The sequence below is a fragment of the Amphiura filiformis genome, chromosome 4 (assembly GCF_039555335.1).
Source record: "Amphiura filiformis chromosome 4, Afil_fr2py, whole genome shotgun sequence".
Classification (NCBI taxonomy): domain Eukaryota; kingdom Metazoa; phylum Echinodermata; class Ophiuroidea; order Amphilepidida; family Amphiuridae; genus Amphiura; species Amphiura filiformis.
In genome coordinates this window covers 29,388,732-29,410,521 of record NC_092631.1, presented here as the reverse complement: position 1 = coordinate 29,410,521, position 21,790 = coordinate 29,388,732, and the positions used below count along the sequence as shown (strand labels likewise).

General features: G+C 36.4%; 2 protein-coding genes across 2 annotated transcripts in view; one reads left to right on the top strand and one right to left on the bottom strand.

The window, feature by feature from the left end:
• LOC140149768 (NXPE family member 4-like) overlaps positions 1–21,790 on the top strand; it is a 118,304-nt gene that overhangs the window by 80,270 nt on the left and 16,244 nt on the right. The gene's annotated exons all lie outside the window — the stretch shown is intronic.
• On the bottom strand, positions 1,944–10,385 carry LOC140149546 (uncharacterized). The gene is made up of 5 exons (XM_072171624.1): positions 10,196–10,385; positions 8,015–8,134; positions 5,256–5,628; positions 3,689–3,830; positions 1,944–2,677 (listed from the first exon to the last, which is right to left on the bottom strand). Exons 1-3 carry the CDS (start codon positions 10,383–10,385, stop codon positions 5,309–5,311), a joined length of 630 nt encoding a protein of 209 aa, XP_072027725.1. The 3' UTR covers positions 1,944–2,677; positions 3,689–3,830; positions 5,256–5,308.

The window sequence follows — 21,790 nt, the reverse complement described above, 5'->3', positions numbered from 1 at the left end:
TCAACCTGATTTGTACAACTAAGAATACGATTTGTCTTTTGGTGAAATTTATTAATCCCACTTAGGCACGATTCGTCCCACTCACAATTTTAACATCTACGTCAGGAAGTAAAATTTATTATCAATATTTGGTGGAAATGAAAGATCGCCTGAAACATAATCACAAGCATACAATAACAAAATTTGCTCAAAATGTTCTATTCGTCACTCTGCCAAATTCATAACAATTTGATCAGCTTCAATATGACAAGTTGATCTTTGGAATTGAACAATGCTGTCAATGTTTAATCGCAATGACAATCATTTAACAACTATTTTTAGTAAAATATTACATAAGGTGTCCCCTGAATGATCTGTGCCAGGCAATTTGTTTCTTTGATCTATGTATAACTTGAAAATGGTGGATTCCAAGTTCAGCCAAAATGATCTAAAGTATGTAAAATCATTGACCATGTTCAGCATTAAGTTATTTTAAAAGGTTATGTGTGTATTTGTGTTGTGTCCAGTTTTTACATCCACTAAACGTCGATTGTTACTAACTTATGAAGTAATCCTTGTATGGAATATGGTATCTGTCCTTTGGCAGTAATTTATAATCAAATCATTGTAGTGTAGGGTTTATCATGTGAAATGCAAAAGTGGCTTTGCCACAGCGCATGCTTATGTACAATGCATACAAACCAGCAGCTAGTGGCGTAACTAGGGTTGGTAGCGCCTGGGCAAGAAACAAAATTGGCGCCCTACACCCCTCCCCGAGAATATCTTAGACTCGGGATACATAATGCCCCCCCAATTCTTGAAACAATTAATAAGGCCTACCACTAATTAATTTTGGTTACTAGAAGTTGAATATCAGTCTTAAAATGTTCTTTCAATTGATATTGTGCTGAAATGCGTGCAAAGCATTGCTTGGGGCGCAGGATTGATGCTGAATTGATCAATTTGGCGCCCCTAAGGGTGGCGCCTGGGGCATGTTGCCCCCCCTAGTTACGCCCACTGCCAGCAGCTACTTGAAAGAGAAGATACTTTTTGCAGTAATTCCTTGAGCAGGTTAAAGGCATTGAAATATCATTAATATGGACATTTTTGAGTAAAAATTGATGGTAAAAATCCCAAGAAAATGCAAAATATCCAACATCATAATATATTATGTACATGTAGGTCCCAAACATTATTTGCCTTATCACGCACTACATATGTGCCAAATTTGGTGTTTTTCTAATGAACTACACCATATGGCGGTAGTAGTGATTGAAAGATAGTGATAAAGCCCAGATGGATCAGTACTGGTCATTGGGGATCAGGAGGTATCATGCGTGACCAAAAAGTCTCAAAAAGCACAATAAACAAGTATTTGCAATGTCTGAAAACCCTAAAACCTGTCATAACAAATGGTAATTTGCCTCAAAGAACCCAAAAATTCTACATATCTTTTGATGCTTTACGGTGTAACATGCTAACTAGACATCGTAAACTATTCTTTTTCTGAAACCTCTAAGCTAGGCAAACAATTTGCTTCAGTTTTTACGAAAATTGGAGCAACTTTTGATCCATACACAACAAGCAAATCGACCTGTGACCTTCTGTGGCCCATAACCTCTTAATGGTAGGTTGTACGCTAAAAAATTACATTTCTGGGATCCGTGGGACCAGAGGCATAATTTGACATGTTTGAAAGTGTTATTGGAATAAAATTTTTTTTCCCTCACAATCCTATGGAATCATTTTGAGGGTCTTTTTGAGGGTTACGGTCTCTCAAAATATTGCTTGGCAGACAACAGATTCGAGTTCAGCATACCCAAATTAAAAAAAAAAAAGCTGGTTACCAACTCTTACATAAACTTGCCATAAAAAGAACACCATTTTTCCAAAATTATTAAGAGCCAGTCTATTATTGCATAAATTGATTTTTTGTAGGTTGTTGATTTATTTCTAATCATTTTTCCAAACACGGTACATACCATTATGGGACACCATGTAGATAATTGGAGATTATCACATTATGAGATAACTAGTATATTAGTTGAATGCATGTGATGCGAGAAATTTGAATACTTAACATATAATAGAAATACATGCATTTGAAAAAGGGTGTTGTGATTAACAAATGTGACACGATCTGGTCCATGGGGGCCAAAGGAGGCATTTTTGAAAGTTGAGTTACTGTAATTATTACATTAAACATACAATAGGCTATCATTTACTGTAAACACCAAGGTCTAGCATACTTGGTTCTAAAGTAATGACGTTTTTTGATGTCTATTTTCTTATGTATTTTATTGTTTTTTACTCCATATTTTTACCTTTATCTCAGTTTCAAATTTGCTGCCTTTGGTCCCCATGGACCAGATCGTGTCACAAATGGGACCCTATCCTGTTCATGTTAGATTTTATGTATTGGCTACTTAACAAAACCCTAAATGTCGTCATTCTCTATGTCGTCCTCTTCAGACTCGTCATCTTCAGACTCGTCATCTTCCTCGTCTTCCCCATCAATGCCAACTTCCTTGCCTTTGTGCAGTGTCTCTAGCAGCATGCGCAAGTCCTGGTTGAAGTCTTCATCATTATCCCATTCATGTGCAAGAGCTTTCTTTAACATGGAGCTACCTTTGTCAATTGCACCTTTTACAAATGCAAGCCCTTTCTTCTTGACTTCCAGCTCACCGGTCATGCATGGCTGCAAAATATAATGCAAAAAGATAAGACAGTAATTTAGTATAATACATGTAATAATAATAATAATAAGATTAATAATTAATAATTCTTACAAACCATCATCAAGGGACTTCACATAGATGCACCTAATTAATTAAAGAGCATTACAACCAACAGACACTTTTGCCAGACACCAGACTGCCTGACAAAAGTAGGCTTCTCAAATCTAATGGGAATGAATGAGTGCATTTATATCTGTATTCAAATTGTGCAGGTTTGCATGTTATTCACATACCAGTGTAGAGTCTGATTGCAACCATGGAGCTCCATAGTTGATTAAGTTTCATAAACAGTGTCTTTGACCCATATAGGGGTATAACGCCTCCCATTTTGTAATAAGCAGACCTTGGCAGTAAGTTGGTTATGTACGGACGTGAGTGTGTGAAACTCCATGGTTAGAATATATATGGGTGCCTGAAACGCCATGTTTATATTTGCTGGCAGGCAGAGACTCAGAACTGGACACATGGTTAGAATATGGGTGTCTAACACTCCATGGTTATATTTGCTGGCAGGCAGACACTTGGAACTGGGACATCCAAATGCAGATGCACTTTTTCTGATTATGCCATGTATGAAGGTAACATTGACATAGACTCAATCATATTTTATTAACTATTATATTTTTAGGCATTTAAACTGCTGCATATTTCCGTATACGTTTTTACATTATTAGGACATCATAATACTAATTCTGAGTGTACGTCTGTCCAGACGCCGCGTGCATAATGCATGCACATGAACGGCGCAAAGCCATATACTTACGTCCCAGTGACTAGTGGACATGATAATACGGAAAGAAAAATGAAAGGGGGACAAGAAGGTAGATGGACGGGTCACAGGTACGGGGTTATGTAGCAAGTATGGTTACAGGGCACGGGATTATGATAACAGAAATGAGTGATAGCTTCCATTTACTCAGCCAGCATTAATACCACTATAGTTAATTAATAACTACCAAAGGATCACATACTTGCGGCAATTTAACATTCCAGATTATCACATATGTCCATGTAATATCACAAGGTCATTTTCTTCTGCGATCCTTTTCCTTAGCATGTGCAAATCAACAGCTTTCTTCTTCAATTCTGCAGGTGCACCCTCATATTTGGGATCTATAGAATAAAAGTTGATGTTTTTTAAAAGAACATGTCAAAATATAGTTATCCAGACTTTCCCCAGTACAAACAGGAAAAATACAGCAAGTGAAGTGTGCAAATCCCACTGATAAGATGTATTCGGAGGATATAGAACTGTTCTTGCACCACAATGCTGGACACTGGGGCTAAAAAATACTTTCACAAAGTTCTTAAAGAGAAAGTTGGATACAGAAAATGTTTCCAGTGCGGATGGTGGGCCAGTACCAATTTCATAAGGCGTTCAACTATGGTGCAAGAGGTTGCTGGTTCAAACCCTGGTGGTGCCTAGTATGCTCTTGTGGAAAAATTGAGTTAGCTTGAAATTTCCCTGGACAAGGAAGTCACTGCTAATTTGTCTTGTTGTAACCCGTACAAAACTCGCGGAGCTGATCCTGGTTGCGATGGTTATTTGTGGTATGTCTAGGGTGTGCGCTCTTGAAGCAGCAAGTCCCTGAATTGTTGTTTAATGGTTTATGGAATGGTGTGGGGCCATAGTGGTCAGCGACGACCTGTAAAGTGTGCTGAGGCTTGTGTATCAATGTCCAGGCGTTGTGCCTGTGCGTAGCGCACTATAAATCACTGCACTTTTTTTAAAATGCTATATGCAGAATTATGACACACATTTCTAGTACTTTGTTGTGTTGGACTCTACCTGGGAGATATAACAAATGTGCTGTCACTAAGTAAGCCCTCAAGAGTAACTTGCCATACGCAAATGATCATATATAATTGGTGAGGTACTAGGTCAGTCTGCTATGTAAATTTTCCAATGTCACTCCCCTGGTTGTGTTAAATTGGTATTTCTAGTATTTGAGGATGACTTACTGCCCTCCCTATCCTGAGCAATATTTATCTAAAATATATAATATTAGTTTAATGTGCAGGTTTCAGATAAAATGCCAAAAAAGGTTTAACTCATAAAGTGTAATGCACATGAGAAGAATACATTGTTCAGCTACAATGTACAGTTCAAGTTTACATGTATAAAATTGGATCAAATGAGCCTATATTTACACATAATAATGGTTGCAATTGGATCTGAACTGTTCATGTGAGACCAGCTTTATAATTTTCAGCCCATTTATAAGTTCACCTCAAATGACTGTTGACATCCGTGTGTGACCTTGCATATCAACAATACCCATAATGCAGCTATGAAATATGATTTAAACTGTTCATTTGAGACAAAATTTTAACTCAAAATCTTACATAATGTTATTTTATAAGTTGACCTCAAATGACCCTTGACCTCTGTATATAACCTGCCCACCACTGATACATGAAAGATCCCATAGTGAAACACACACACTGAGTGACACTGACTGACACCCATACTCACAACCTGCGATGCCATAAGGAATCTTCCTTCTGACAACCTAAAAATAAGTACAGTTTCCTCACCAGCTTCTTTGCTCCATGCTACCTTTCTCTTCTCTATGCCATAGCAGGTAACCTCAATCTCCTGTTGGAGGTACGCTATTTCTGGTCTGCAGCCTGCTTCTGGCCTTCTTCAAAAACTCCTCCTCAGAAAGAAATGGAACACTGTCTTGCAGGATTTTCAACATGTCTTCTTTCCTCTGAAGCAGCATTTGCTTATCTGCAGTATGCTTTCTTGCTTCCGAGAAATGCAGGTGTGTTCCTGTCAAGTGAGATAACCTGTCACTTGACGATGTTGTGTATGTGCCGAGTGATTTATTTTCTTTCAACCTCTGTGATACAAAGAAAAACTCAGCGGCACTGCCAGTGTCAGTTTCATCTGAGAGATCGGAATTATCTAGAATAAGAAAATATAAATTTCAACGGCTACTTTATTTGCAAGCTATTTAAACTGGTTTTTGCAAAGTTATATTGTTGTATAGAAATTGATGAAACACACAGGTCAGATCAACCATGATTATACTTGGTGACTGAAAAATCACTTGTACTTAACAATATTTTTATCACTGTGAATCTATCAGCCAAATCTTGCCAATGTTACAGCATTTTTGAATTGCTCCTCAATTTGAGAGTGCTCATATCATTGCTATAGTTGCATAATGTCATCAGGGCATAGCCTGCATTCTTGGTCAAGGGAGGAAAATAAAAATATTGGGGAAAAACCCTGGTAGCATCATCCTCATCCGGTAATATCTGTCAGTAAAATATTTATATGATGTTCCTTAAAGAGACTGCACATGATAAGTCTTTGAGCTTTCAAATAAGAATTTCATTTGGACAATGTGCACTTGTAGCAAGCCAAAATTTGGTTTTATACTATTTGGCCCATGCTTTGGGTAAATTGTGGTGAGAAACAGGCTCCTTGCCCCTTCTTTTCCTTTGCCTTTCTGATTTTCTCTTTCATTTGTTTGCCAGAGTGTCACTTTTCTCTTTCCTCATGTTGGCAGAATTCAAATTGGCGACAGAGCATTCCAAGCTGCTGCACCGGCACTGTGGAACTGCCTCCCATGTAACATCAGGGAGGCACGCTCAATCACAAGTTTCAAGAAACTCTTAAAATCTTATTATTATGTTTATTAATTTTATGCTTTGTTTACTATTATGTATGTTCTTGTCATTCACTGTTATGCGCCTTGATCTATTTGTAAAAGGCGCTATATAAATCTTGTATGTATGTATGTATGTATGTATGTATGTATGCTTATATGTCAGCATTAAAGATCTTGGCACCAGTTGGGGCCAAAGGTGTGCAAAAAGTATTTAGGACAGTGATAAATTTGTGTTTATATATCATATTTAGGCTAAAATGTGTAGATGCATTTTTGGCCAAAAATGGGGATTTATTTGTTGACAATTTTCCCCCAGTAGATTTCAAATATGTGATTGCACCTATTAAACCTTTAAACATTGTTTATTTTATTTAATTTTTCAGACAATAATAGGTTTATTCCATTAAAAAAATCACTTTAAGTATAACTTGATAAATATTTTCGCAATGTTTACCCAAAATTTGCAGTCCCAGTGACAAATGATTCCCGAAAATTGGCCACTTATGGTAAAATTCCAGGTTCTGACTAGACTATCCCGTAGTCCACTTGCCCATTGTACATACTCTGGATATTGTATTTAAGCTTAAAACTCTGATTTAATTAATGTGTGCACAATTGATAGATTTTCACATCTGTTCTTTTCAGTCACCCTACTCCCTCTGTTTGTTAGCTTCGCAAGTGGACTACTGACTTTGGATTGCGGTCAGAGATGCTTAACACGGCTGTCTATGAGCTTCTATATTGTCGGATATCTGGCCTACTAAAATTGGCATCTTTAAATGGATCTGGCTTGTGATTGGTCGCCCCGATCTCGTTATGGTTTAAATCCTCCGGGTACCTGTCATTACCATTAATAACTACATGGTACACAAGTATGTGGCCTGCCCCGCCTTTGTGTTGTGTAATTGCATGAGCGCGTCTATGAGTGCATGAACGCGTCTTGTATTTGCTTGTGGTTAAATTCTAAACAAGTATGATTGACAGTGGGAGTGTTAGGGACTTTGCCCGTTCAAAATCCTGTTTAAAATTGAAAGTCCATAGTCTATTTTAACCTGGAATTTCATGATTAATACAATACAATTATGACATTATGATATGTTGCATTCAATAATATAAGCCCTTTAGTAAACACTTTACTTTTACTGTCACTAATATAATTATATAAACTTTTTCAATTTTATACTAGTATTTTGATGTAATTAATATCAGTATAATTTCGAGTTCAACTGAATGCTTTCATCATGATTAACATCACAAATAGACTATGGCATAGTCTAGGTTCTGACATAAAATTTGATTGGAAAATGCCAGTAGAAGAATGACTTTGCCCTTATTTTGTACAATGTAATAAGTTAATATGCTGGTATTCAATTTAAATTAACTAGTTTCATCAAAACTCAAAAAACCAAACAAGCTTTTGAGATAAAAATGCAAACTTGTTGTGTCCAAAATAGTTGCTTATAACAAGTTTATCTTCAATTTTGACTGAATGGTAATGTATTTGATTAAAAAAATAAAGCAACACAGATTTTGCATTTCTGATTACATATTCATAATCTGCATAAAATTTCACCCTAGAAAAAGTTCATTTGACCATAATATTAGTAACTTATGTTCATACCATTTTGACTTCCATGGTGCCAAGATCTTGAACGCTGTCATATCAATACTTACCTTCAGCTATATTGGCAATATCAGCATGCCATCTTTCAATATCTATCCTGCTGTATCTGTTTCCATTGGCAGCCCAAAATTCCTCCCACTGCTGCTCAGCTTTATCCATTCCTTTTCCACCTGAGTTAAAACAATAACAACAAAAACAAATTTTGCACATTAACACCTTACCAACATGACTAATTAGTTAACAGCACATTATACAATAGTTAAAGTCTTCTAATGATAAAGTTTATATATGAATTTTACCAATGCCTTAAATAAGACATAACGTCATATTTTTATTAGTTGGATCAATCATTTTTTTGCTTTTACATATAGAGTCACATCCAATTTTCAGCAATGCTGAAATTTGAGGTATCCTGCCAAAAAAAATCCATACACCGCTTTCATTAATTAAATGCAAGACTTTTTAAAGAATAAGGTACTCCAACTAACTTGCTCATTTTTGGAGAAAATCCCCGAAAAGTTTTTTTCGCCCAAATTTCTTCAGTCACCGTAACAAATAATTCTTGTGTAAAATTTATTTTTTTCAATTTTGAATATTTTTTTTTAATTTTCAACTTCTATTTGAAATTTAGGTGAAAATCAGACTTTTTATGGTTCTTTTGGCAAAACTGAGCATTTCTAACCATTTTTGGTACAAATTTCTCAAACATTACTTGAAATTGAACTCAAACATAACTTGCCTATATCTCGTACTTGACTCATGGACATGTGTGTACAAGTTGCATCATAAAGAAATGGGAGCAATTGTCTCCATGAATATTCGTTCAGACAACACAATTAACAACCAAGATATTCTTGGGATAAAATCCACTGGACCAGGCCAGGCTAATCTGGCTGCAAATAATAATAATAAAATCCCAAGTAGTTGGGGGTTTCTTCCCTAAATTCTACTTAATTCTTTGTTTATTTAGGTGATATGTATTAAAGGATATGTCTGTGGCAATCACAACATTATCCCTTACATGTTAGAAAAATACTTATCAAGCACAGATCGCATGGTTTTATTTAAAACAAACTCATATTGACCACAAAAATGAAACAACCAGTTCTCAACACGTAATATTCAAAATTCCCCCATCAGAATGTTCTAGTGTCATGGTTATATATCTGTGCTCAATTGTTGTCAGTCTTCATTATATTACTGGGACGTCATTGCACTGGACAATTTCTCAGCCTGGAAATTTTAAATATTGTGTGTAAAGAGACGGGTGTATTAATTCATTTTTTGTGGTCAATATGAGTTTGTTCAAATAAAACCATGTAATTCGTGCTTGATAAATTATTTTCTAACATATAAAGGCATAATGCAATGTTATGTTTGCAGGAGTGCTCATTTAATTCCTTCATCCTCCAGAAAAAAAGTATTCCTAATAATTATTGGGAGCAAGTTTTACAACTGTGTACTGTCAAATTTGCAATTGAAACCACCTGTCAATGAGTAGAAAAAAAAAATCTTGAATGACATCTAATTAAATAAAACATATATTATCATTATCAATATCAACACTTACATCTATGTACCCTTTGCACAACTGTGCTGACATTCCAATTAGCAATTTTTGCTTGACAAAACCAGTAAGTTTTTACTTTCTCTAATATTTTGTCCTACATGTCGGAGGACTTCATCAGATGTGATCATCTGATCCACTTTCCCGGAAAATGACTTCCGGCTGTGATTGGTCTTGTCTCCAGTCTTTAAAAGTGGGTCATATACGTGATAATTGCCTTCCTCTCTATTAATGGTCTTTGTTTCCTCTTTCTGATCTCCATCGCTTCTCGTACTTCTCTGGATCTTCTGACATGCACTTTGCCAAGTATCTTGGAGTCCTCCCAGTTGACAACATGATTTGCCCTCGCGACGTAATCAGATATGGCTCATGACTTTGTTTATTGTTGTTCTGATGCCCTTCGTTCTGACCGAGTGAACTTTTTCTCATTCACTTTCTTAACCTCCGCTTGATGTTCAGCAAGCCTAATCCTGAACAAACAAGAGGTCTCACCAACATAACTAAGATCGCAATTTTGGCAGCCGATCTCATAAATACAATTGCCTGTCTTTATAGCCTGTCTCTTTTGTACTTTGGGTGGACCAGTATCTTTTTGAGGGTTTGATGGGGCTTCATTGCAGTGTCTACTATGTGCTCGTTCAGAAATTCCATAAGGGAGCACTACCATCCCTTGCTTTTGTCCTCATTCTTTGATCTTTCTTTGCGCTAGGTTTCACAGCCGCTTTAGATTTTTGTTGCATTTTAGCTTTGACTTGATCCACTGCCCATTTAGGATAGCCACAGTTTTTAAGGGCTCCACACACCTGTTTTTCTTCATTCATTCTATCCGCTTCTTCTGTGACCACGCTGTACATACGGTCAAATAGAGTTCAGACTACACCCATTTGCTGAAGGACGGGTGTTCTGAATTAAAACCAGGTATTGATCAGTATGGGTTGGTTTCCTGTATACCAGGAGCTTTACCGAACCGCCATGTTTCCGAACAATAAGCGTGTCGAGAAATGGTATTTGCCCTTCTTTCTCTTCCTCGTACGTGAATTTTACACTGTCTGTTTTTGTCAACTTGGTTTAGATGATCAGTTAAATTTTGAACTTCATCTGTTTTTATGATTTCGAGCACGTCATCCACATAATGACGCCAATGCCGACTGGCTTACAATCAATCAGGGCAGTCACGATTGCTTGCTGTTCCAGGAATTCCATAAAGAAATTCGCTATGATGGGGCTGACTGGGCTGCCCATCGCTGCACCAAACCTTTGCCTATATATGGCACCTCTGAATTCAAAATATGTGGTGGTGAGTATCAAGGAGTTCGATAATGTCATCAACTTCAAGTTTGGTGCGCATTTTAAGATCTTTGTCATCCACCAGTCTTGGTTTAACCACATCTAAGGCCTCCTTTATTGGGGTGTTGGTAAACAAGGATACCACGTCGTGAGAGTTAAATATTTCATTTTAGGTCCTCCTCTAATTCTTTTGAATTTTTATCGTGGTGTTCCTTGGTACCGACCAAAGGATTGAGCAAATCGACATGGGCTTTTGATGTCTCATAGCCGAGGAATCTGTATAATCGAAGATTGATCATAGGGTTGCCTTGCTTGTGAATTTTGCAGTGCAATAAAGTCGTGGTGTATTTGCTCTTGTAGGGTACAAAAGCTTATATTGTTTACCATCAATTTTGTTCTCTTTCTTAAGTCTAGCGAGGATGGTAGTTAACTCTCGCTTGTACTTTGGGGTGGGGTCAGTCTTCAATTTTTTTAAGTTCTTTATTCGTCTTTCAGCATTTCATGAACCTACTCTTCAGTCTCTTTAAAGACTGGAGACCAGACCAATCACAACCAAAAGTCACATTTCTTGGGAAAGTGCATCAGATGGTCACATCTGATGAAGTCCTCCGATGTGTAGGGACGAAATATTAGAGTAAGTAAAACTTACTGGTTTTGTCAAGCTTAAAATTGCTAATTGATATGTTTTACAAACCTGATGAATCTATTCACTGATGTGCTGACATTGGTACGATCTTTCTTGTATTCCAGAAAAATACATGTTCTGTTATGGTATCGACTCTGTCTGTGTAGTAAAAAAAAAAAAAAAAAAAGGAAACAAATAAAAACTGGTAATTATAAACTGGGGTTTTGGATGTGAGTTTATATCTGACAGTGAAAAATAACATTTTATGGAAAAATTAATACAATTTACAATATAATACAATAAAATCTATTTCTTATGGAAATATTATAATATTACAATATATGGCATTAAGAAACAAACAGTTTTTTTTCCTTTTCTGGTAAACTAAATGTCCTGATCCAGATGATCAGTAAATACTTCAGATTGATGAAAATTCTTCACTTTGCATTGGCGGTCATCTACATAGCAATAAAACAACAATGGGGTTTGATCCCATTGATGTTTGGTCCGTGTAATTCCTTTCTGTACATGACTTCCATCATTACAGGTAGTCACAAAATCAAGAACAACAAGACACCCGTTGGTGCACCTAGAACTTTTCATAGCATAACAGATGGTGTTATAAACACATCTGTCTACTAACAACAACAGCACCAAATTTGTGTACAATTAATTGAAAACAATAAATATAGAATGGGCTTAAGTCACACAATCCTGAAAAATGGAGTTATCAATTTCTGCTACCAGAGGGTAACTGACAAACTCTGTCCAAGTTTCATAGTGAAATAATGGGCATTGAAACTGCAAAGATAAAATCTCCTCCGTGCACTTAAAGTATGTGTCCATAAAAACATTGTTTGCCATTTATCTACATTTTTACTTACAAAAAATGATACTGCTATAGGCATATCTTGTTCTTTCACATAGAGTATGTGCCATCTTTAAAAGCATACCATTTGGATAATTGAGCATGCAGCAGTGCAGATGTAAAGTAATATAATATCGCACAATCTGCGTTTTTTCATTCCTTCTAACCCCTTTGCTCTTGTATTTTGCATGGTGATGGAAAATACATAATGCATAATTATGTGTAGTTAATTGATAGGCAATTTTGTTATTGTGTCAATTGTTTAACAATGTTTTAAATGGATATGTTAGGATTGTCCAAATGTGAGTATTAATTTCTTCCCATGTCAGCACTAATATCTTGAAATAATATATATGATAATACTATTGGTGGTAGCACAACCAATAGTATGTATAGGGGAGTTGTGTGACATACTGGTTCAGGTCTTTACCTTTGGTGCAAGCAGTCTTTGGTTCAATTCCCTGCAGGACAAAAAAACCTTATCCGTTCTCTATGTGACTCATCTGATAAAGGCCAGGCAGAAGATCCATGATGAAAGACCTTGTTACAATCGGTTCCGATCAGGATAATAACCCTGATTGTTGGCTACACTTGCCTGTCCCATAAAAATATCCTGATCAGCTACCTACAGCAGCAATACTTTAGACCCATGGGTTGTGTCCAAAATGTGAAATCACAATTCTTTTTAATACAGCCCTTCTCAAACATATTCAAAATACAAAAGCACCAATATGTGGAGTTTTTCATGTTTGTGAAGATTATCATTCATCCAGGTAGTAAACAATAATGAAATTTGAACTATAATCTAGTCAACTGGACTTACTCTTTTTTGAGTGGGAAATTTTCACGTCCATATAATAAACATGAAATCTATGTATACAAGGCTCAGAGAATTATGCAGTAGGTTGATCATTATTAACAGTATTCACTTACTTGCAGCAGACACATTCTTTGTCATAGAATTCAACCTTGATAAGTAGCTGAATATCTGTTCCATTTCTTCACCTCTGCCCATGCCTGCATCTTCTTGGTATCGGTCACTTCCCCATTTGACCTGTTAGGTATAAAAAACATAAATTGGTAAGTGTCCTTCAAAGGCAAAATTTAGAATATTTAATAAATTTAAGAAGTGTTTAATGTGATGTACATCATGTAAATTTATCACTTAAACAACACAATGATTTGTAACATTTCTATTTGATTTTGAAAATAAAATTGTGTATCGTCATATGGGTGCTTGTTACCGTAAAAACTTGATAGCTATCAAATCATCGATACACATTATAGCTATATGGTCATTTTCACGGTAAAGGGTGTAACTTTGGATTTTTAACATTTTGATCTGTAGTGTTCTAATAAAGCCACAGAATTCCATGATTTTTTGCCACATAAGTCATCTAGTTAGCAGCTACCTTGGGTAGCATAATCATCTTTGGGAGTTACTGCGTTCAGTTTTAGCAGGCTGAAATGTACTTAATATTGCCATTTTGAAAAACTATAAAAAACAGTAACATTTTTGTAAAACCCTGTGATTTCTTCAGTTAGTTCATGGATAATTTTTCTTATCTTGAAAGTATGGTCATATGTTCAGTAAACACTGCCACATTAGATTTAATTGTGAACAGCCCTGTATTTTTGAGAACCGGACTTCGATATTTGTCGCTTCGAGGCTTCATTTTCCGTTAACAATTGTTAACAAACTTTGTGGGTATAGCTTTGGTTCATAATTCTTGGTTATTTCTTCACTTCTTCTTGATTCATTACAGTTGATATCTTAACTTGAAATGGGTAACAAAAATTAGTCGATTTGCAAGCTTTTAAAATTTTTATAAAATCTTGACTTCAAAGAGCCGATTTTCCGTTAACTTTTTTGAAGCCTCCGAAACAAACTGTTCAGCTAGCTTGGGCAAATATAAATAAAAGAGCTCATCCAATCTATTAATCAAAATGTAGCAAAGTAGATCCTCAAGTCACTTATTTTTAAATCGTGGAGATATATATCACAGTTTGAAAATGGGACCCAATACAAACTTTCCGTTAACACGTGAAGCCTCCGAAACAAATGAAGCCTCCGAAACAACAATCCTCTTTGCACATCTAAATTGGTGTGTTCCATATTGATATCTGCATTGTAATTGTTACTTGATATGTGCAGAATGTCATAAATTAAAAAAAAATTGATATTATGGTTAATGTTTGAAAAATATACTGATACCCAAGAAAGCCTGTTTCGGAGGCTTCACATGCAAGTTAACACCATGCTTAACGAATGGGTGAAAAAATTAACGTGTGATGATTAATCTACAATATCTGCTGCATAGAATCATTGATTCAATACACACAAGAAAATAACAGCTTAGATGATCACAACAGTGTTGTTTTCAAAAAAAATACTTCTGCAATGTTTAACCATTGTTAACATGAAGCCTCCGAAACAAACAAAATGACTTGCTGTGATAATTTAATTTTTGTCACAACTGAAATTCAATACTTAGATGCAAAGCATGAAAATTGGTAATTGTGATATTTTTTACCTATTTTTTCATGTCAACTTGTAGTAGTTAGCCAAATATTTTACTTTTAAGATCACCTGTGTTGTTAACTGAAGCCTCCGAAACACAAATCGCTTGAACTGCCAATTCTAAAAAATAACTCCAATTTCTGTGAAACTTGGCTGGTAGGTTCCTTTCATCAAGTAGTATTTGAACATGAAGTTAGACATTCAAATTATTTTAGGAACCCAATTAAAACTTAAAAAATATGTTTAAGGTTGGGAAATTTCCATTGTAAATGACACTTGATGTTAAAAATTTTCAAAACTGCAATTACAAACATAGCAAAACATGGTATAAAATTTAACTTATATCTGTTGACTTACTTTGGAATGGGATTTTACATGTATTCCAGCTTTCATGTCATAATTTTCTGAGCATATGTAAAATACATTTTTTCTTAGATTTTAACCAAAATGTTATGGAAATGTCAAATTTTTTATTAGAAATCAAAAGATTTAAGCCTTGAAACATTATGTTACTGAAATTTAAGTTGCTTCTATGCATGATTTCAGTAAACAGAAACATATTTAAGTGGTTTGAAATTTTGACCCTAAAAATCAAAAGTTACACCCTTTACTGTGAAAATGACCATATACGAACAAGTAACCCTGCAAATTTGTGTCTCAAGCCCATTAGCTCAGTTGGTAAAGCGCCAGACTTTGGTACAATTTCATGTTTTCAAAAGCGCTTGATAGTAAGCACATACATAATATAGTCGCATGTCGTATGGTCAAAAATGACAAAAATGTATTTCTTGATATTTTTACGAGTAATTTAATAGCGAGATGGTTATTCTATTATTAAGGAAAAGAATATCAAGAAGAGAAATGTACATTAGCATGATTAGCATGAAAAATACTGAAATTCAACTAGGATTTCATTAAAATTTAAAAATGGAACATATAGGCTAAGGCTAACCCTTTAAGGTGGTACTTCACCCCTTGATAAATTTGTGACCATTTTTGCATTTTTCTCACTGTGGCAGGCCCGTAACCAGGGGGTGCGAGGGTGCGACGCACCACCCCCAAAAATGTCAAAGGCCCAAAAGTCCCCTTTTTTGACCAAAAAGTGCCATTTATGAAATGTAGCGAAGCGAAAAATAGAGGTTTTTATGCCTTTTTGGTCCAAAATGTCCAAATCTGCCGTCCTCAGTACAAAAAGGTCCACTTTTTTCAAAATCAGCACCCCCCCAAAATAAATCCTGCGTACGGGCCTGCACTGTGGTAAGGAAAAGAATATCAAGAAGAGAAATGTACATTAGCATGATTAGCATGAAAAATACTGAAATTCAACTAGGATTTCATTAAAAATTTAAAAAATGGAACATATAACCCTTTAAGGTGGTACTTCACCCCTTGATAAATTTGTGACCATTTTTTGCATTTTTCTCAAAAAATAATAACACACTGATGTGTTATGTATGTATATTATAGGGGTAAGAAATCCAGTTACTACTGGAATTTTAGTGACTCAAGATAAGCAGTACATTATTTTATGATAAGAAAAGAGGTACCACTAAAGCACCTCATTTCTTAACATATATAATGAACCCCTTGTCTTGAATCACTGAAATTTCAGCTAAGTAATTGGATTCCTTGCCCCTATAATATACTAAACTATTGTTACCAGTGTGTAGTTACTTTTTGAGAAAAATGCATAATTAGTCACAAAATTTATCAGGGGGTGTAGTACCACCTTAAGTAGTCAGTAATTGTTTTAGTACAAATTCAACATTCAAAGCTGTCAATACATCATACCCTAACTAGATTTGAAAAAATAACCAGTAGTTTTGACATGCTGACACGTGAATTTTCACATATAGGCCCTATTGCACACTCCCGCATCCGCCTGCTCCTCCACCCCTGGCATTTTTCATTTCAACTGATGTGATTTTTTTACTGAGTAATGCATAATTATATATGCTTCAGTAGACTGAAAGAGAATAAAATTGTGTCCAAGTGTCAGGTTGTACAGATCACCAATAAGCGTAGACTAATCCCAGCCAATATTACACCATCCATGGCCAAGTAGCTTGGAGTCAGTCTAGATTCTCGGTTGAGCTTCAATACCCATGTAGACACAACCCCACAAAAGCTAACAGAGCCTTCTTTTCCAGAAACCTGAGTCACAGCAGACACAAGGTTAAAGAAGCTGTGTACACTACCTTCATCCGCCCAACAGTCAAATATGCTGCCACCTCATGGGACCCCACATACAGAGGAATACAAGCAAACTGGAGCAAGTCCAACGTAGCTCAGCTCGGTATGTCATGGGTGATTACAGCAAGTACAGTAGTGTCACCGCCATGCTGAAACATCTTAGCTGGATTTCACTTCAGGAACGCCGCCGCAATAGCAGACTGCACATCGATGTTCAACCTGGTCGACATCCCGTGGAACCACTAGTCCACTACATATCTCAGCTTACATGTACATCAACCACCAGAGGCCACAGCTCTAGGTTCTTTATTCCACGCACCCACTCTTCAACGTATGCCAGCGCGTTCTTCCCTCGCACCATCCCGGAGTGGAACCGTCTACCAGTAGACCCTGCTGCATACCCATCTCTCAACTGCTTCAAGACTGCTCTGAGGGATGTTCTTCTGAAGTAGGCGCCACCAGACTTTTTACTTGCACATGTTTATATTCGCACCTGTTTTTCAATTTTCTTGTCGTCTTACGCGACGCATGCCCACAACACATTGTGCATTTATTCTGAACCAAATGAGAGCTGCACAGTATTGGAAGGAAGGAAGGAAGGAAGGAAAAAAATGAGGTATCAACCACTGCAGTAGGATGTGGGGTTATGGAAAGCCAATCAAATTTGTATCACAATTTTCAGAAAAGTGTAATCCCTCCATCCTTTTTGCATACCAAAATTATGACATGAGACCATATGCTAATTATCAAGTTTTTATGATGCATTTACTTTGTTTCAAGCAAAACACTGAACCCACTGGGTAATAACCCATCAACAAGAGGATGACCTACTGATCTATGTACTCCTTGATGATGCTCTCATTTGTTTATCTCAACTATCTGTATTCATGTATTTCAATAACTACCAAGTAATAAGTACTTGTTGGTGGGGTACGTAAAGAAAAATAATACAAATACATCCACCTCTTATGGTCTTACCCCAAAATAAGACCTGGCGATATACTGCACGTTTCAAATATAGTGTCAGACATTGTCACCACGTGGAGTAAGTTAACTCACCTGACGGTCACAGGCTTCATTGCTGTTGTACCCCTGGCATATAATCTGGTTTATTTTGCTGTTTTTTTTGCCCACAGCCAATATTTGCATATCACGTCCTACCACATGAACTGCACCCCTTCTTGCAGCATGAAGCTGGTGTGGAGAAAATGCGGGTAACCATACATTTCACCGCTAAACATGTTTCGGGTCAATGTATGGCGACATCCTGCAACAGCCAAACCCGTCTCATCCTGTTTCGCTTTGGTAGTGTTCTGTGCCCCTGCAGCCTTCCACACGGTATCCCCACACTTGTTGTCTGCTAACTATTTATAGACATAACAAAATAGAGAGTAAAATATTAAACAACTAGCAACACCTTTCCTTGCAGTACACTGGCACACATGTTACAGTGAAGTAACATTACATCTATGACTGATGGCATATCTAGCATTTTCTATAAAGTTAGTCTGAATTCAATTACTAATAATAAAATTAATAAACAATAAACACTGCTCCAAAGAACATGCATCACTGTGGATCTAACAATGGCCAGATATTTAGCTTTTGTGCCCTATTTAGCAATGATCTTATCAAATGACATCCATCATGTGACCTGTAGATGACCTCTAATATGCTGACATCTTTTATGTGCCAATCCATCATGTGACCTGTAGATGACCTCTAATATGCTGACATCTTTTGTGCCAATACACCCAAAGGCCATTGTGTCGAAGAGACATTCACGAAAGCAGTGTATCCTTCGTGTAAAAGAACACCAATCAAATCCCAAGCCTTATCCTAACCCTAATCCTACCCTAACCCTTACCTTAACCCTAAATCCTAACCCTAACTCTAATCCTATTAGTATTTTGTGCTCTCTTATGCTGAGGATAAACCACAGAAGCATGCTTAAGAAATTATGTACATTGTAGCATTACCCTTTGTGCGCACACACACACACAAAAAACTTTTACCAAGTCCACCCTCATCCAATGTTTACTCGTAAGTATTTATGCAGTAAAATCATTGGGCCATTTGGGCTCTTGGATTTGAAATTTTCAGGGCCCGTGTAACTGCCCAAAAAGTTGAAATATGAATAATTATGAAGAACGATCAGAACAATGAATATTACACAATCTAATCATGGGCCAATCAGGCCTGTACTGTAGCTTTTTTATGCAGTGGGCCCAGACTGATTTTTATTAGCTGTGGGCCCTTGGGCCCACTTTATTTTATTTGAAACACTGACTCCATGTACCAAGTCAGTAAAAAAATATCTGGTGCTCTTTCGTCAAATCCAGTATTAAAGTTTTGTAGACAAATAGCATGTTTTATAAATAATGCTTGAGGTTGACAATAAGGACACAGTACCTCTGCACACAGAACATCTCAAATTTACATAGCAGGAAAATGATGAAACATACAATTCATATAGACACTTTGATACATTGTAGTTCAGCGTGAAGATGACACAATGAAATTATTGGTGTACCATAAAGCAACCCACACCAACTAATATCTGATTTTCAGTTCGCACCATCCATTACATGAACTTATATCAGAAATTGGGAGCAATACATACCCTCATGGGCAGGAAAAATAAGTTCATAAAACAGAAAATCAAGTCAAGAAAGATGAAGAAGGCACCATCAAGAAAGTTCTTAGTAACAGCGGCTGTATTGTATTGAAAAAGGTCCACAGCAGATGCACACCCCTATGCAGAAGACAAATAAGAAAGATGAAACAAAACTATACTCTACCTCCAGTCACCAGCACTATAGCTTTGAAGGGTGCACAATACTAATAAATTTCCCTATACTTTGTGTACAAAATGGCTTCTATTCAAATGGCTCTAGCTACCTTATGAAGCGACTCAATTTTTCGAAGCAATATATTTTCCTGAAAGACAAACAAACAAGCAAGTAAACAAACAAAAAGAAATATATTGGTGACCATTGAATTTTCGAACTACTGGACCGTGAAGACTATCAAGTTTTTTCATCCCATTTTCAGAATAAATTTGGATAAAAACAAAGAATCTTTCTCAATCTAGGCCAGATGCTTGGAATCAAGCCTACATTTAATACCTGACACAAATTGTTCACAAAATCTGCCAAATTTCTTTGATTTTTAATATTGATTTATAGTTGTTTAACTTTTACCGAAATGTAATTTAAACGCTGCATATCGGGATGGAAGGCCTTTAGAGACATTATTTGGTGATGGGAAATCTTCAGGGACCTCAAGATGTCTGATTTTATAATTTTCTAAGGGTTTTAATACTAATTAACATTATATATAACTTCACTATGAGGACCGATCTCAAGTTGACATTTTTGGGGCCAAATTCAAATAGGCACCAAATTCTATTAATGTGCTATCTACTGTAGATAGCTCACATTTAAAAGGTCATGGAGGCACTGGAATGGATCAAATTAAAATCAATTTATTTTGAAAATGTTGATCCCCATCTGTATAATGTTTGAGGCATCAAATTAATTTGGTAATGCATGGAAACAAACAAACACAAAGGCTACTGGAGCCTATGTCATGGGCCCCTGGATCAGGTAAACTTACCTTGTGTGTGTGGGGGGTGGGTGGGTGGGTAGGCTATGATTTCACCAACATGACCAAAGACGGATGTAATTTAACAATAAATAGGCCTATAATTCATGCATTGCATTTGTGGTCATGTTTTTCATATCTGTGTGTCTTTCTTGCTGTATGTCTGTCATAATTTTAGCCTATCCACCACCCCCACACTCACACCATCATACCCCATCCAGACAGTTTTATAACAGTGAAACTGTATCGATGTTTTCTCTATCTCCAACTTGGCTGCCTGTCATAATTAAGCTTAGCCTACACTAGCCCACACCCCCCCCCAACACACCCCCACTCACAAAAGGTAAGCTGTCCAGGTATTGACCAACACTGAGTGCCACCATACTGATGTTTCTCCGGTCTCCCATTTCGGGCTATAACTCACCTTAGCACTGGTAAACTAGTATATGTTGCTTTTTTTCTGCGATTTTAGCTATAAATTATATGAATTAAGATCAAAAACACCTCAATCAATATGCAACTGCTAATCAAAACCTGTTTGGCACAACTTGCTCGATCAAAACATCCTTCAGATAGGCTCACACACATACACTCCCTTCATGGTGCACAATACTATAAATTTCCCTATACTTTGTGTACAAAATGGCCTCTGTTCAAATGGCTCTTGCTACCTTATGAAGTGACTCAAGTTTTGAAGCAATATTTTCCTGAAAGACAAACAAACAAGAAAGTAAACAAACAAAAAGCAATATATTGGTGACTATTGAATTTTCTAACTACTGGTGGACCGTGAAGACTATCAAGTTTTTTCATTTTCAGAATAGTGACACTTGTGATTATACCTAGAAAGTGGCGGCTTGAGAAATACGTATTAAAAATCTGGACAAAAACACAGAATCTTTCTCAATCTTGGCTAGATGCTTGGAATCAAGCCTACATTTAACACCTGACACAATTTTTTCACAAAATCTGCCCAATTTCTTTGATTTTTTAAATATTGATCGATGTTCTAGAAAAAGACCACATCATAGAGGCAGAGCGGCAGACATATATACCACATTGGAAACTGTGAAAATCAGGCAGCAAGGCATTGCCATGAGCAGAGACGAGGGGCAATACAATCCAACTCACATGTTTGAAAATCTTCAGACTTTGAAAC

Excerpts from the sequence above, each read along its gene's own strand:
- LOC140149546 (XM_072171624.1), bottom strand. The coding sequence starts at position 10,385 with ATGTACAGCGTGGTCACAGAAGAAGCGGATAGAATGAATGAAGAAAAA. Across the intron at positions 8,135-10,195 it reads GAGGACAAAAGCAAGGGATG|GTGGAAAAGGAATGGATAAA; the intron begins GTAGTGCTCCCT and ends GTTTTAACTCAG. Across the intron at positions 5,629-8,014 it reads TATTGCCAATATAGCTGAAG|ATAATTCCGATCTCTCAGAT; the intron begins GTAAGTATTGAT and ends TTCTTATTCTAG.